The following is a 13,799-nucleotide window of genomic DNA, read 5'->3' as shown; positions in this document are numbered from 1 at the left end:
TCCAGAGCTTCATCTTCATGGAAGTAAGCCCGTGAATTCTCTCACAGTTTGACCTTTACACTCCCAAATGGGCATGGCAGGTCGGTGAACAGCTGTAGTAAATATTGCTCAGACATTGGTTGATAGTGATAATGGTCAATAGGATTGTTTTAATTCCATTACATAGTTTTTGAGATTCTAACTTACATAACTCCTTATGAGAATCATGTATGAAAAGGACAAATGTCCCCTTTTCTGTTATATTTTCGGTGTAGTTCCTTGCCCTCCCCACCCCTAGGTTATCTGAAGGTTAGTGATAATGCATTTCATAGTGTCGATTGCTGGCATTTCTTGAGAAAACTCTTTTATAAATATTAATGGCTATGAGGCAGAACCCTCCTGAAATAAAAATTTCAAATTGTGCGACAGCTAAAATTGCCTTAATTTCTCTAACTATTCATATGGAAAGCATTTTCTAGAAACAAGGACCATATAAAATTTCCGGGGGAAAATTTTCTGTCCTCATAAGCAGCGTACATTACACACTTGCATTATGCTCACAAATGAATGATCAGTGGCGTGTATGGTGGTGTTTACACACCTGTCAGCCATCCCTTTTGGGTAACAATCTTCTGATCAAACGGAAATAAAAGCAAAATGAAATTGTGAAACTCCAAGTGGGTTTTGTATTTTAGAAGGATTCTATGCTTAATTTATTCATCGGGCCGTCATTTTTTGGAGTTGAAAGGCAGAATCAGGAACACAGCGTCTTTGTTGTATTTACAGTTTCTCCCCTCTGGGCTGGGCATGGTTTCATGTGCTTTATGGGGCCTGGCGTTGCTTTCTCCTTTTCTTCCCTCTCGTCTCATGATAAGTCCTGCATCCTTGGGCCATCTTCTTAGCCTTCCCTTTACGTGCACAGCGCGGTCATTATGGAGAATCCGTGCACGGAGATCGTATGTTTCTCCAGTAACGTGCAGACTTTCAAAAATACTATTTTTTTCCATTCCCACAGAAGAAGAATTATGATCGAGTAATGAAAGCACTGGACAGCATCACTTCTATTAGAGAAATGACGCAGGTAAGAGTGTCGTCTGTGGGCTTGGGCAGTTCCGCTTTGCTGGAGTAAAATCTTATTTGAAAAATGTCTGAGAGGGGAAAACAGACTGAGTGCCACGCAGACTCTCTGTTACCTGGGGACATAGTTAAAGCCGTAGAGACATTGAAGCGGTGCTGTGCCGAGGCGTTTTCATTAAACCGCACCGGTGTGTGGCGTGCTGCCTCTGTTGGTGTACGTGGAGGCGTGGCGGGATGTCAGAGGTTAAGTCTGGCACCCTCTCCCTAGACCCGTGGTCGGCAAACCGCGGCTCGCGAGCCACATGCGGCTCTTTGGCCCCTTGAGTGTGGCTCTTCCACAAAATACCACGTGTGGGCCCGCACGTACAGTGCGATTAAAACTTCATGGCCCATGCGCAGAAGTCAGTATTTTGTGGAAGAGCCACACTCAAGGGGCCAAAGAGCCGCATGTGGCTCGTGAGCTGCAGTTTTCCAACCACTGCCCTAGACGGTCAGTTTTAATCAGTGGGAATAATTTCAAAACGTCATTTCAATGGTAAAAACAAATATTTTACCAAATTTAAATTGTAGGTAAATATTTTAGACGTGATACGGAACCTCCAAACAGCTCTGGAAGACAGCAGACCCCTGAGGGTCTGAGCTCTGCTTCTGGCCTTTAGGAGAGAGGCTTTGGTGGGAAAGTTGGTGAGCGAGGACCGGGGTTCGTGGTGAGAGGCTGACATGTCACCGGGCTGTGTGCGGTCCGGCACTTGGAAAAGTGCATGCCCGTGAATGACGGGGCCCGGTCCCCTGACCAAGATTAGGGGAGAGGTTTCAAACTCATCATTTTAAATAGAAATGAATCATCTCAGATGGACAGCCACACACGTGATGGGCTCAGGTTCAAGGCGGGCACACCCAGAGACGCCCGTGGGCTGATGAGCGTTGTTACCTGGGTCACTTCCTCTCTCCAGGAGGGAGTCCCGGGTGGGGAGGGGACGGGCTTTGCTCCACTCTCCGCCCCCCCTACCCCCGCCCCCATCATCTGTAGTCTATGAGCACGTGCTTCAAAAGTGCGCCTTTGCGTTCCCAACTTTGATTATGGGTGCTCTGGATAGTTAGTTACTCATGCAGGCAAACATGCCTCCATTCATTCACAAGTGGTCCGTGCCAGGCCTGGGCAAACAAGAGCCTTGAACTCCCACGGCGCGTTCCTTGCTCATTCGGCATCCTTGGCAGTTGCTTCTCCATGCCCCCACCTTTATGTATTATGTGGATTCGGTTCTAACAAATATATTTGCAGAAGGAAAATAAAACGAAATGCATTTCCACCTATTGCAGCATTTCACTCAAAGGGCAGCTCTGGTCACCAGAGACTCTGTGCGGGATATTTACACTCCACCCCGGACCCAGGTCACTCTTGGATATAAAAATTACTGCCCCCTGGCTCCGGGTCGACTCCGGGTCGGCTCCGGGTCGGGTCTGGGTCGGGTCCGGGTCGGGTCCGGGTCGGCTCCGGGTCGGCTCCGGCGGGAGTGGCGTCCTTTATTCTGGCAGTGGAGGCAGCGGAGACGGCTGAGTCAGCCCAGGAGGCCCAGTCCGAGGCCCGCTTTGCAGAACTTGCTCATCAGTGATGTGGCCCGTGACCTCGGGCAGTCGCTCTGTCGCTGATGCCTCCACTCCCGTCAAGATAGTGAACGTAACTGCACCCTCTCTCGCGGGCACCTCGTGGGGTGCTGTCAGGTTTCGTGGGCACCTTCTTCAAACCTCTCCGCATAACCATCACACCACACGCCTGTTTTCTAGCATGGACGTCCTCCACATAGACCTACCGTGTCCCAGACGGATCGCCCTTGGTTCTGTGACCGGTAAATGCCCTTAAATGCTCGTAAGAGAAGGGCTCTTCTTAGGTAGATTTTGCCTTTTTTTTTCATGCAAAGATCTACACCTAAGTTGCTACCTCACATCTGAGCTTGAGTCGTAGCTATTGCAGGTTCTGCTTCCATGTTAGCTGAGAACTGTCACTGTCCCAGAGGACCGGCCAGGAGGGACCCTTGAAGGCGCAGGGCAGATGTCACTGGAGGCCTGCGGAGGAGCCAGCTCACCTCCGGGGACAGAGGGCTGACGCTTTAACAGAGGACAGCCAGGGGCCAGGGTTATGGGGAGTGGAAAGAGGACTGTGGGGGCAGGGGGTTTAGGAGGGTCAGTGGGGAATTACTGAACAGTTAGGCCTCGTGGGTTTGTGGCGTGGCAGCCTTGGTGTCCTTGAGCGGAGGCCCAGCGGGGCCTGGGGTCCCCCGTAGGGACCTGGCCGAGTGAGGGAAGCCAGGCTCAGGTCTCAGCGGGATGTGCGGTGAGTGCGGTGGCAGGGGAGCGGCTTGGGTGATGGTGGCTGTCACCATGTCACCCGCAGTCTTTCAAGCGTCGCTAGATGGAAGCATACCTGCCTGCTCAGTCTGAGTTTTCTTTTGTGAAAAGGGAAGGAGAGGGAGTTTTAAGGACGATCAAGCCGTGCAATGACTTTTTCAGGCCCCGTATCTGGAGATCAAGAAGCAGATGGACAAGCAGGACCCGCTGGCGCACCCCTTGCTGCAATGGTATCGCATTTCCATTCTCTTCCTGAAAACCGCCCTTCCTCCACCTGCTCGGGGGGAGGCCTGTGTTACGGAACCTGCAGGGCTCCCGGTGCAGGCCTCTGGGGCTGTGATTTCACCGCCAGTCTCCCGGCTCGCTGTCATTAGACCTCGCCCCTCACTGAGTCGGGGCCGAGTGGACGCACAGCCAGTTTGACAGCGGTTTGACTGTCGTGTAAAAAACACCACGAACCGGGTGATGGGGAAGCAGTTTTCGGTTTATTTAACTTTCTAGCTGAGGACTAAGTGGTACATCTCGCTCACTGTGGACCGCTTGTCTGAAATGTGTGTGGGTGGAATCTGCCCCCTTACAAGGACCGTGCACCTGGGATGAGCTCCTCGTTTGAGGACAGCAGGGGAGGAGGCTGGTCAGGGACCCTGGAAGGAGGCCAGGCTACCAGGGGAGGCGGTGGGCGACCCACCTTGCACAGCGCCATTCAAATCATTTGCCCGCTGGTTTCTCATTTTTAAAAATATATATTTTATTGATTTTTTACAGAGAGGAAGGGAGAGGGATAGAGAGTTAGAAACATCAATGACAGAGAAACATCAATCAGCTGCCTCCTGCACACCCCCTACTGGGGATGTGCCCACAACTAAGGTACATGCCCTTGACCGGAATCGAACCTGGGACCCTTCAGTCCCCAGGCTGATGCTCTATCCACTGAGCCAAACCAGTTAGGGCTGGTTTCTCATTTTTACAATGAAAACAGTAGTATCTGCTCACCATCCGTGGAAGGGTTTACGTACGTGTCTCTTCAAGGTTTCTGAACACTCAGACTGCGGGGTTCCCCACAGTTACCATGCAGTAATGCAAGCATACACTCTGAGAGGTGGGTGCGAGTAGTATTCACTCCATCTCCAGCCAGAAAGTCTTTACAGAATATGGAAAGATGGGAGAAGGCAACAGACTCTGGGTACCCCAGGATTCTGATGGCTTCACTTTCACTTAGTCAGAATTTTACAGGACACATCGAGTTTAGTCTAATGAGACTGGGACAAAAATTAAGTTTAGAAATCTCCCTTCTTTGAATGTTTTATGATCCGTTATTAAAATCCTGAGTTCAGTAAAACAACCTATAGTTTTCATTTTAATTTTTAAAGTTCTCGCATTAGTCATATCACATACAGATCTCAGCTGCCTCACCTCTTTTCCCCCTGAAGTCAGCCTGATTAATAACCTTTCATTAGTTGTCAATCCTCTTTCAAGGTTAAAAAATGTTACCAAAATGTTTTGCCATTTTCCCTGCTTATTATTTTGTGTACATGAACCAATTCTTTCGGATACCTGAATTTAACCTTTTCCGCTTCAGTGTCTAATGCTGAGTCACACTCTGTATGTAAATCATTGTATATGTCAGCCTGAAGAGATTCTCAGGTACTCAAGGAAAAAGGTCTTCATTAAAATGTATTTTTAATTAGGTAATGTTGGGAGGGACAAAGGAAGCAGATGATGGATCAGCCTCTGATCTTTGTAATATTCAGATTATCATTATTTGAAGTATATTCAGAGGTGTTAATTTTGTTGATTTTTGAGATTGTGATTATTAAAAATTATTTCTTAAGCTTTATAGAAGAAATGACTAACGTATTCCCAGATTAAAATATCATTTTGTTATGTAAGCTCTTTAAATTGCTTCAGGAAGCAAAGCAAAATGATGTAATTAAATAAAATGATTACCCAGTTTACTTTATGTCACAGTAAAAGTACGTTTCAATCACTCGCCAACTCAGGAATAAAACTTTAAATATATTCGGCAAATGTTCTTGACTGATGGATTGTTTTAATTGATTTCAGGGTTATTTCAAGTAATAGGTCACATATTGTGAAACTGCCAGTCAACAGGGTAAGTTGCTTTTTCGCATGTCCCCACGCATGGGAGGCCGCGCTGGCGGGGAGGGCTGGCCCTGTGGGAGTCTGCAGCCTCCCTGGGAAATTAAACCAGACTCGGGTCAAGGCCAGCGCTGCAGGGTGAAGCTGCCGCCGTATCGGCACCATCTTCAAGCTTTTCCCAGATGCCACGTCCAGTGCCGGCTGACGCCCTGGCCTTTTAAGTAAATCAGAGTCCGTTTGAGGCAGTTATTCCAAAGGTGGTAGGAAGACTGTCCCCTGGGGACGGGCCAGAAGGAGGCCGTTGCCTTTTCTCGTGGTCGGCCTCCTGCAGGCGCAGCCCTGCTTTTCTGTGTTGGAGAAGATAATGCCTCCGGGTACCTTTCTGACCTGCCCCGTCCGCTTACAAAACAGCGTGCAAGCTAATAGACTGCGTTCAGCTCTGACCGTCCCCGAGAGCAGTGGTTCCCGTACTCTCAGCTCCCCGTGTGTGACTCTCGAACCTGCAGAGCCCTCTCTTGCATCCCTCTCTTCCTCGGTGCAAGGCGACCAACTTATCCCAAAATGTTCCGTTTTGCATTTTCTCTGAACAAAGCAGGAGGCAATATTTGAATGTAGGCCATTTCCAATTTCATAAATATATGCAAACGCAGCATGATGATGGTCATTTTTGCTGTTTAAACCGCTTGACCTAACTTCTTTCTTGCCTAGCAAACTCTCGGCCGGTTTCCCCAGTTGAGTAGCTAGTGCGCACGTAGGGAATTCAATACTAAAATTCTTAAGAAGGAATGTAATTAGGAAGGCAGATCTAAACAAAAATGACGTGTTGGCTTCTGGTCTTTTTTCTGTTAGCCTAAAGCCGTGGTTCTCTACCTTCCTGACGCCGCGGCCCTTTAACACAGCTCCTCATGTGGTGGTGACCCCCAATGTCATTGTGACAAATGGAACATAGTTAAAGCATAGTGATTAACCACAAAAACAATATGTGATTATAGATGTGTTTTCCGATGGTCTTAGCGACCCCTGTGAAAGGGTCGTTCGACCCCCAAAGGGGTCGTGACCCACAGGTTGAGAACCTCTGGCCTAAAGAATTGTCCTCTGTATGGGCAATTCCATGACTTGTCATGTATACAGGGTTGGGTTTTTGTTTTTGTTAATCAATGGTTCTGTTAATGTGATTAACCTAAATTCTTGGTGGTGAGAAGCTAGCTAGTTCTGAAACCGGTAAACTTTGAAATTGTCAGCAGCCGATTGCGTGTTGCGTTGAGCATTTTCCCGTTTGTCCTCCTTCTCACTGGCAGCAATTGAAGTTCATGCACACGCCCCATCAGTTCCTGCTTCTCAGCAGCCCACCAGCCAAAGAATCCAACTTCAGAGCTGCTAAGAAGCTCTTCGGCAGCACCTTCGCGTTTCAGTGAGTGCTTGGGGCTCAGTGCTCAGTGGGGGGTGGGGGGGTGGGGGGGCTCCTGCCGCCCTGGGTGGGGAGGAACCTCTGTGCGGAGCTGGCTACACTGACTCTGAACTCTGAGCAGCCAGCTACACATAACACTCGACCTGGAAACGCATGACTTTCAGAAGGCGCCATGACTTGTGTTTTTTATTGTTGTTTTTAAAAGATCATTGATTTCTGATTATGTCTGTTCCCCCCCCCCCCCCCCCCCGTTCCAGCGGCTCCCACATTGAGAACTGGCACTCGATCCTGAGGAACGGCCTGGTCGTGGCGTCTAACACGAGGCTGCAGGTGAGTCTCTGAGCCTCCCCGAGTGCGCCCTCATCATTCCTCAGGGTTGCAGCTTGGTGAGCAACCCGGGGCTAAGGTTTTACTTGGAAAGAGAGAAAATATATGGATATTTTTAAAGTCCGTGGGATTCGTAGGAGGCGTAAGTAGTCTTCATAATTGAGCAAGCAGAAAGGTTGGCTTGCCCATGAGAAGATCGCTTGGAACTTAGGTAGAAACAGCTCTCCTGCACCAGTAAGAGCCTCCGTGCATCCTCTGTCTGTGTAACACACGTGTTTGGAGCACTGCTTCGGGGTGAGCGAGGGAAGGAAAGGGGGGGGCTAGCGTGGACGCCACAGGCCCTCGGCCTGCTGTCCAGCCTCAGGCAACACTGGTGCGGGCAGCACACGGGGTACAGGCCTCGTCATTCACCCCTCCAGCCCGCATCCCCACTGTCCCAGGCTATTTCACCTGAGGATGTGGGGGTCAGGAAACGAGGGGGTCGCCCCAGCACCGGGTCCCACACGCCGGACCCCACGCGCTGATCAGCTGAGATGACTCGATTGCAGTCACGCTCACAGGTTCAGTTCGCACCGAAGAGGGTGCCAAGGCCCGAGAACGTACCGACACTGAGAAAGACGTTCCTCGTGCGGAGGCGTTTCTCCGACCACTTAGAGTTTCCGCGGATGGAACTCGGCGACGTGAAGACGCGCAGGCTAAAGTGGGAGGCCCTGTGCACAGTGCACATCGGAGCAGGGCCCTTCGGCTTACGAGCAAGTGGGTTCGTGTCCAGATCCTCGCACGTGTGTCAGCCTGGATCGTTTTCAGAATTTTAGACTCATTAGCACCAAAGCCCACGACCATGGTCTACAGGAAGCGGCCTCTGTCACCGCCGATGGGAAGGGCTGTTCCTCTGGCCGGCATTTCCCAGATGTCACTTACCCTGAACGTTAAGGACAAGGCTCTCAGTGTTGCTCTTTTCACATTAGACCTGGCCGTAAGCGCTTTGTCATTTCCTAACGGCCAGTGCTCCCCCCTGAGATCGATGGCCCCTTTCGTAAGATAGTAACATCGGAAACCATCGCTTTCTCTCCCATCTCCCCCCTGCAGCTCCACGGTGCCATGTACGGCAGCGGAATCTACCTAAGTCCAATGTCAAGCATATCATTTGGTTACTCAGGTGAGCTTGTATTTCACATCTGACCTCACCATGGGCTAGGTTTTCATTTCCTTATTGTTGTATATGCCAGGCACGATTTCCTAACAAGTGACTGAATCTTATTTGACGTATTTGGATTACTTTTTTTAAATCAATGTCAGAAGCAAAAGAAAGTGTGCATTTCAAGATGAATGTATAATAATCCCCTTAAGGTCCAAGAAGCTATATGTATTCTGTCAATTTCAAGATCAATTTTAATTTTGGATCAGTAGTTTCTATATGTATTCTGTCCACAATTAAAGACATATCACTTCACGATCCCTGAGTATAAGTCCATAACATGCCAACTTCTTTTCTTTGCATTATTATATATCCCATAGAGAAGTTTTAAACAGTATGGAAATTGTAGGGTTAGAAAAAATGCCCTTAAAATCATCCTACTCGTTGGCAACTTGTTGGTACTATTTTGATGAAATTCTGGGGGAAAAACTGTCTTAGAAGCAATCGAAAGCACAAGCTGAGAGGAGTGTGGTCAGTTCAGAATACAGAAGGAAGGGTCACCAAGTTGTTAGCAATGACTCCCCTCACGTGGTGGAATTCGGGGTAATTTCTTCTTTTTCTTTTAATTTGTTTTGGAATATGTTTCAGGGATCAGTGTCATTTTCAAAAATAATATTTTGTTCTGTTTAAATATAAAGTCATTAGTAACAAATGAAATTTTCTCCTCCTGGTCTACAACCTGTGTTTGATATGTTTCCTGTCTTACATTCATATACCTGCACATATAGTTGGTTTTGCCTCTGTGTTCATGTGTGTGTGTGTTCGTGTGTGTGTGTGTGTGTGTTTGTGTGTGTGTGAGTGTGTGTGTTTACATGATTATATTAACCCGCCCCAGGAGTGCATTCTGTGTGTGTGTCTGTGTGTGTGTACGTGATTACATTAACCCGCCCCAGGAGTGCATTCTGTGTGTGTGTGTGTGTGTGTGTGTGTGTTTACGTGATTACGTTAACCCGCCCCAGGAGTGCATTGTGTGTGTGTGTGTGTGTGTGTGTGTACGTGATTATGTTAACCCGCCCGAGGAGTGCATTCTGTGTGTGTGTGTGTGTGTGTGTACGTGATTACGTTAACCCGCCCAAGGAGTGCATTCTGTGTGTGTGTGTGTGTGTGTGTGTGTGTGTGTGTGTTTATGTGATTACGTTAACCCGCCCAGGGGTGCATTCTGGGGGTGTGTGTGTGTGTGTTTACGTGATTACGTTAACCCGCCCCAGGAGTGCATTCTGTGTGTGTGTGTGTGTGTGTGTGTGTTTACGTGATTACGTTAACCCGCCCAGGGGTGCATTCTGTGTGTGTGTGTGTGTGTGTGTGTGTTTATGTGATTACGTTAACCCGCCCAGGGGTGCATTCTGTGTGTGTGTGTGTGTGTGTGTGTGTGTTTACGTGATTACGTTAACCCGCCCAGGGGTGCATTCTGTGTGTGTGTGTGTGTGTTTACATGATTACGTTAACCCGCCCAGGGGTGCATTCTGTGTGTGTGTGTGTGTGTGTGTGTGTGTGTTTATGTGATTACGTTAACCCGCCCAGGGGTGCATTCTGTGTGTGTGTGTGTGTGTGTGTGTGTGTTTACGTGATTACGTTAACCCGCCCAGGAGTGCATTCTGGGTGTGTGTGTGTGTGTGTGTGTGTTTACGTGATTACGTTAACCCGCCCCAGGAGTGCATTCTGTGTGTGTGTGTGTGTGTGTGTGTGTGTGTTTACATGATTACGTTAACCCACCCAGGAGTGCATTCTGGGTGCCTGGATGGTAAGACCCCCTGGTAGGAAAGGGTATATGGAGGGTCTGGTAACCAGGTGAGCGTAGGCCAGGCCTCCGGTCTCATTCCTTTGCCCTGGTTCAGGCATTTTCAGTGACAGCAGGTTGTGCTCAGTGATTTGCCCTTACCTGGGGCAGAGCACGTCTCCTAGGAGCACCAGGTAGACCCCGTCTGCCTTTCCTGGCGCAGCCTCGGCCGCTGGGTGACGTCACTTCCTGCCTGCACTGTTGGTCAGAGCATCACAAGCCCTCTGTGGTCCAGGTTGGGGATTAGCCTCCATCTCCCGAGGAAAGGGAGGCAGACCACATGGCAGGAAAGCACAGGGCTGAGAAATACTGTTGCAGCAATTTGGAAAGTACAATGCGCCAAAATAACACCAGGAAAATCAGTAATATTAGGAAGAATAAGGTAGCATGGGCAATGCAGTGACCTAGTTCAACGGAGGAAATAATTAAAACCAGTAGAAACCCGACTCTACATCGTATTGAAGCAGGACACAATAAAACTAATGTGAGACCACTTTACATAAGACAGCCTCATTATAGATAAGAAAAACACAGCAAATCATCAAAGACTCTGATTTTCTGCTTCTTAAGCTGGTTTGTAGGCCCCTTCGATGGGCTCAGGGACAGGACCGTGGGGGTACAAATGGATGTAAAATCCAGGAGAATGTTCATTGTCTGTGTAGGGGGTCCAGAGCTGTCAGCAAATTCCTGGTGTCTTTGATCAGGAAAAATGTCAGGAACATGGCAGTGAGATGAAGGGGCTTCCTCGCTGGTCTGAGGGCCGAGTGTCTGGGGGCAGAGAGAGACAGGCTCCTGGAGAGGTTGCAGCCGCCCCGGTGGGAGTTGGTCCATGGCTTTCCCTCCTCCTGAAGCTTCTGAAACAGCAGCCACCAACCGCGACCACGCATCCTCTCCCAGAACAGCGGATGAGCATTTTCAGAGGCGCTCTAGCTGCCGTCGACCGCGTCGCACACAGACGGGCTCCCGCTGCGGTTATGTCTCAAGTGTTTCACAGTGAACAGTCAAAGCTAAGGCTTTGAGCGTCGTAGACAAAAGGACTTCCATAGTTCTTTATTAGGAGAAGTAGTACATTCTTCATGGGATGGGACATATATAGTATTATATGTATATGTATGTATGTATATGTATATATATATTTATAGTATAAATATACGTATTTTTTCCTTGGGTTGCCTTTTCCTTTTTAAATATATTTTTATTGATGTCAAAGAGGAAGGGAGAGGGAAAGAGAGATAGAAACATCAGTGATGGGAGAGAATCATTGATCAGCTGCCTCCTGCACGCCCCGCACTGGGGATAGAGCCCGCCAGCCGGCATGTGACCTGACCAGAATCAAACCCGGGACCCTTTGGTCCACAGCCCGATGCTCTATCCACTGAGCAAAACCAGCCAGGGCTATAACTATTTTTCATATTGTTCGTGTTTCCAACCCCTTACCGTCTCCTTCTGCGAACCAGATGGTAAGAATGAAAAAACGGGTCTAAAAGCCCTTTAAACCAAATTTTAAGAATTTTCTTACTGTCTCCAATGTATGCGAGAGAATTTCCTGTTCCTGGTCCAATGCAAAGAAAAACGCAGGCCTGTCTGCTTCCTACCTCCACCAGGGCCTCTGACCCCCCCCGACCCTCCACTCCGGGTACCGAGGACACAGTCACTGTCCCTGCCAGTGGCCTCACGCGACCCAACCTTTGCTGCAGTGGAACTTTGCCATGTGGACAGAGTGCGTTTTGAGCTGTGTCGTGCAGCTTTGCTCCTAAATGATTGTCTTGCTGATGTTTTCAGGGATGAACAAGAAGCAGAAGGTGTCAGCCAAGGATGAGCCGGCATCCAGCAGTAAAAGCAGCAATGCATCACAGGTGTCTAGCAACCTGCGTGGCCGCGCCCAATGAGTGCCACCCCCCACCCCCCCCGTTAGCCGGCAGGGTTCCCAGAAATGCTTGGGCTCTCTAAGTCTGCAGAATTATTTTAAGTGGTCATTACTCACAAGGGAACGAAACTCACCCTGAAATGTAATAACCCAAATGCCTTTATTCAATAAATACTCAGCAAGTCTGTATCGAGCTCCTCCGGCAATGCTGGAGGCTCTCCAAGGCATTAGGCTACCGTGAGGATTAAAAATAGGCACATCCTCTCCGAGCCTCCGTTCTGCTGAGCGGGGAGAAGTAAACGCTATACATTGAGGTGGAGAGCCTGCGGATGGTAAATCCTGCAGAGAGAAGCTGGGAAGGGGCGGTTGAATGTGGTGGTGTGGGAGGTGGAGCGAGGATGAGTGGCAAGCGGTGGTCAGGGGGTTTGACTAAAAGTCCGAGGGGTGGGGGGCGGGTGCATGCTTTCGGTTGTGGGAGGACACCTCCAGGCAGAGAGCAGAGCAAGTACAGATTCTTGTTTCTTTTATTTAAAATATAATTTTACTAGAAGCCTCGCGCATGGATTTGTGCACCAGTGGGGTCCCTCAGCCTGGCCTGTGCCCTCTCGCAATCCAGGACCCCTCAGGGGATGTTGAAAAGCCAGTTTCGGCCTGATCCCTGCAGGCCAGGCCGAGGGACCTCACTGGTGCACGAATCTGTGTGCCAGGCCTCTAATATGCAAATAAGATCTTTGGTTAATCTCTTCCCGCCCTCCCCGTTTGCCCCTCCCCTCTGAGATTCATCAGTCTGTTCCATGTTTCCATGCCTGTGTGTTGAGTGTCTGCCCCCTGGTGGTCATTGAGCATCATAGCTACTGGCCAGTCATTTAGGCTTTTATATATATAGATTGATTTCAGAGAGGAAGGGAGAGGGAGAGAGATAGAAACATCCATGACAAGAAAGAATCATTGACTGGCTGCCTCCTGTACGCCCCCACTGGGGATCAAGCCCTCAATCTGAGCATGTGCCCTGGCTGGGAATTGAACCCATGACCTTCTGGTTCATAGGTTGACACTCAACCACTGAGCCATGCCGCTCGGGCCAAACCCCTTGTTTTTCAAAGAAAACAAGCATTCCGGACAAATTGAAATCCATCGGATGAATAATGTGACCTTAATTTTTTTTTTTTTAAAAAAGTATAGCTAATGTAATATCTAAAAACAAAACCCCCGATCTTCCACATGAGGCAAATCTGACACCCTGTGGCTGAGTGAGATTACAAGCATGGGTTTTGCATAGTTAGGTGACTGGGAAAAACTGAGCTTAATGTTTGAGAGGCTCCTGCTACTTTAATTTTATGCCCCAGGGAGTAGAGATGCCAGGCTTCCAGTGGAAACAAGTTTGAATGCTCTGCTGTGAGGCTGTTGGAGTGTAATTTAGCATTTCTTGTTCACTTGGAGAGTGCTTTAATAGTGACTGTGTACAATATTTAATGATATAGCAAATATAGCAGCCGTTCGGAAGAGCGCAAGGACATTGCTGCTAGCCTAGAGAGGCCTTTTGGGAGCTTTCTTAGTGACTATTGTTTTTTAATTAATCACTGAGTTTAGTGACTGCCCCATTTTCGCTCTAATTTTTAAATTCTCTTGGAATTTAGTCACAGAAAAAAGGACAGCAATCCCAGTTCCTGCAAAGCCGTAACCTAAAATGCATAGCCTTATGTGAAGGTAAGTTGTGGTT

General features: G+C 48.7%; 1 protein-coding gene across 6 annotated transcripts in view; it reads left to right on the top strand.

Moving 5' to 3' along the window:
- The window catches only part of PARP8 (poly(ADP-ribose) polymerase family member 8), a 137,184-nt gene that overhangs the window by 109,123 nt on the left and 14,262 nt on the right, over positions 1-13,799 (top strand). For 4 of the 6 annotated variants that reach the window (XM_036308689.1, XM_036308687.1, XM_036308685.1 and 1 more), the window contains 8 exons: positions 995-1,060; positions 3,565-3,632; positions 5,467-5,515; positions 6,801-6,913; positions 7,168-7,240; positions 8,327-8,396; positions 11,995-12,068; positions 13,717-13,786. In XM_036308689.1, coding sequence (XP_036164582.1) covers positions 995-1,060; positions 3,565-3,632; positions 5,467-5,515; positions 6,801-6,913; positions 7,168-7,240; positions 8,327-8,396; positions 11,995-12,068; positions 13,717-13,786 — 583 coding nt within the window. Of the gene's footprint in view, positions 1-994; positions 1,061-2,376; positions 2,901-3,564; positions 3,633-5,466; positions 5,516-6,800; positions 6,914-7,167; positions 7,241-8,326; positions 8,397-11,994; positions 12,069-13,716; positions 13,787-13,799 lie in introns of those variants that run through there. The other 2 variants (XR_004967473.1, XM_036308688.1) reach the window with 2 other exon arrangements.

This window comes from Myotis myotis, unplaced genomic scaffold, assembly GCF_014108235.1.
Source record: "Myotis myotis isolate mMyoMyo1 unplaced genomic scaffold, mMyoMyo1.p scaffold_m19_p_5, whole genome shotgun sequence".
Lineage (NCBI taxonomy): Eukaryota > Metazoa > Chordata > Mammalia > Chiroptera > Vespertilionidae > Myotis > Myotis myotis.
This window is presented reverse-complemented; position numbering and strand designations above follow the sequence as displayed.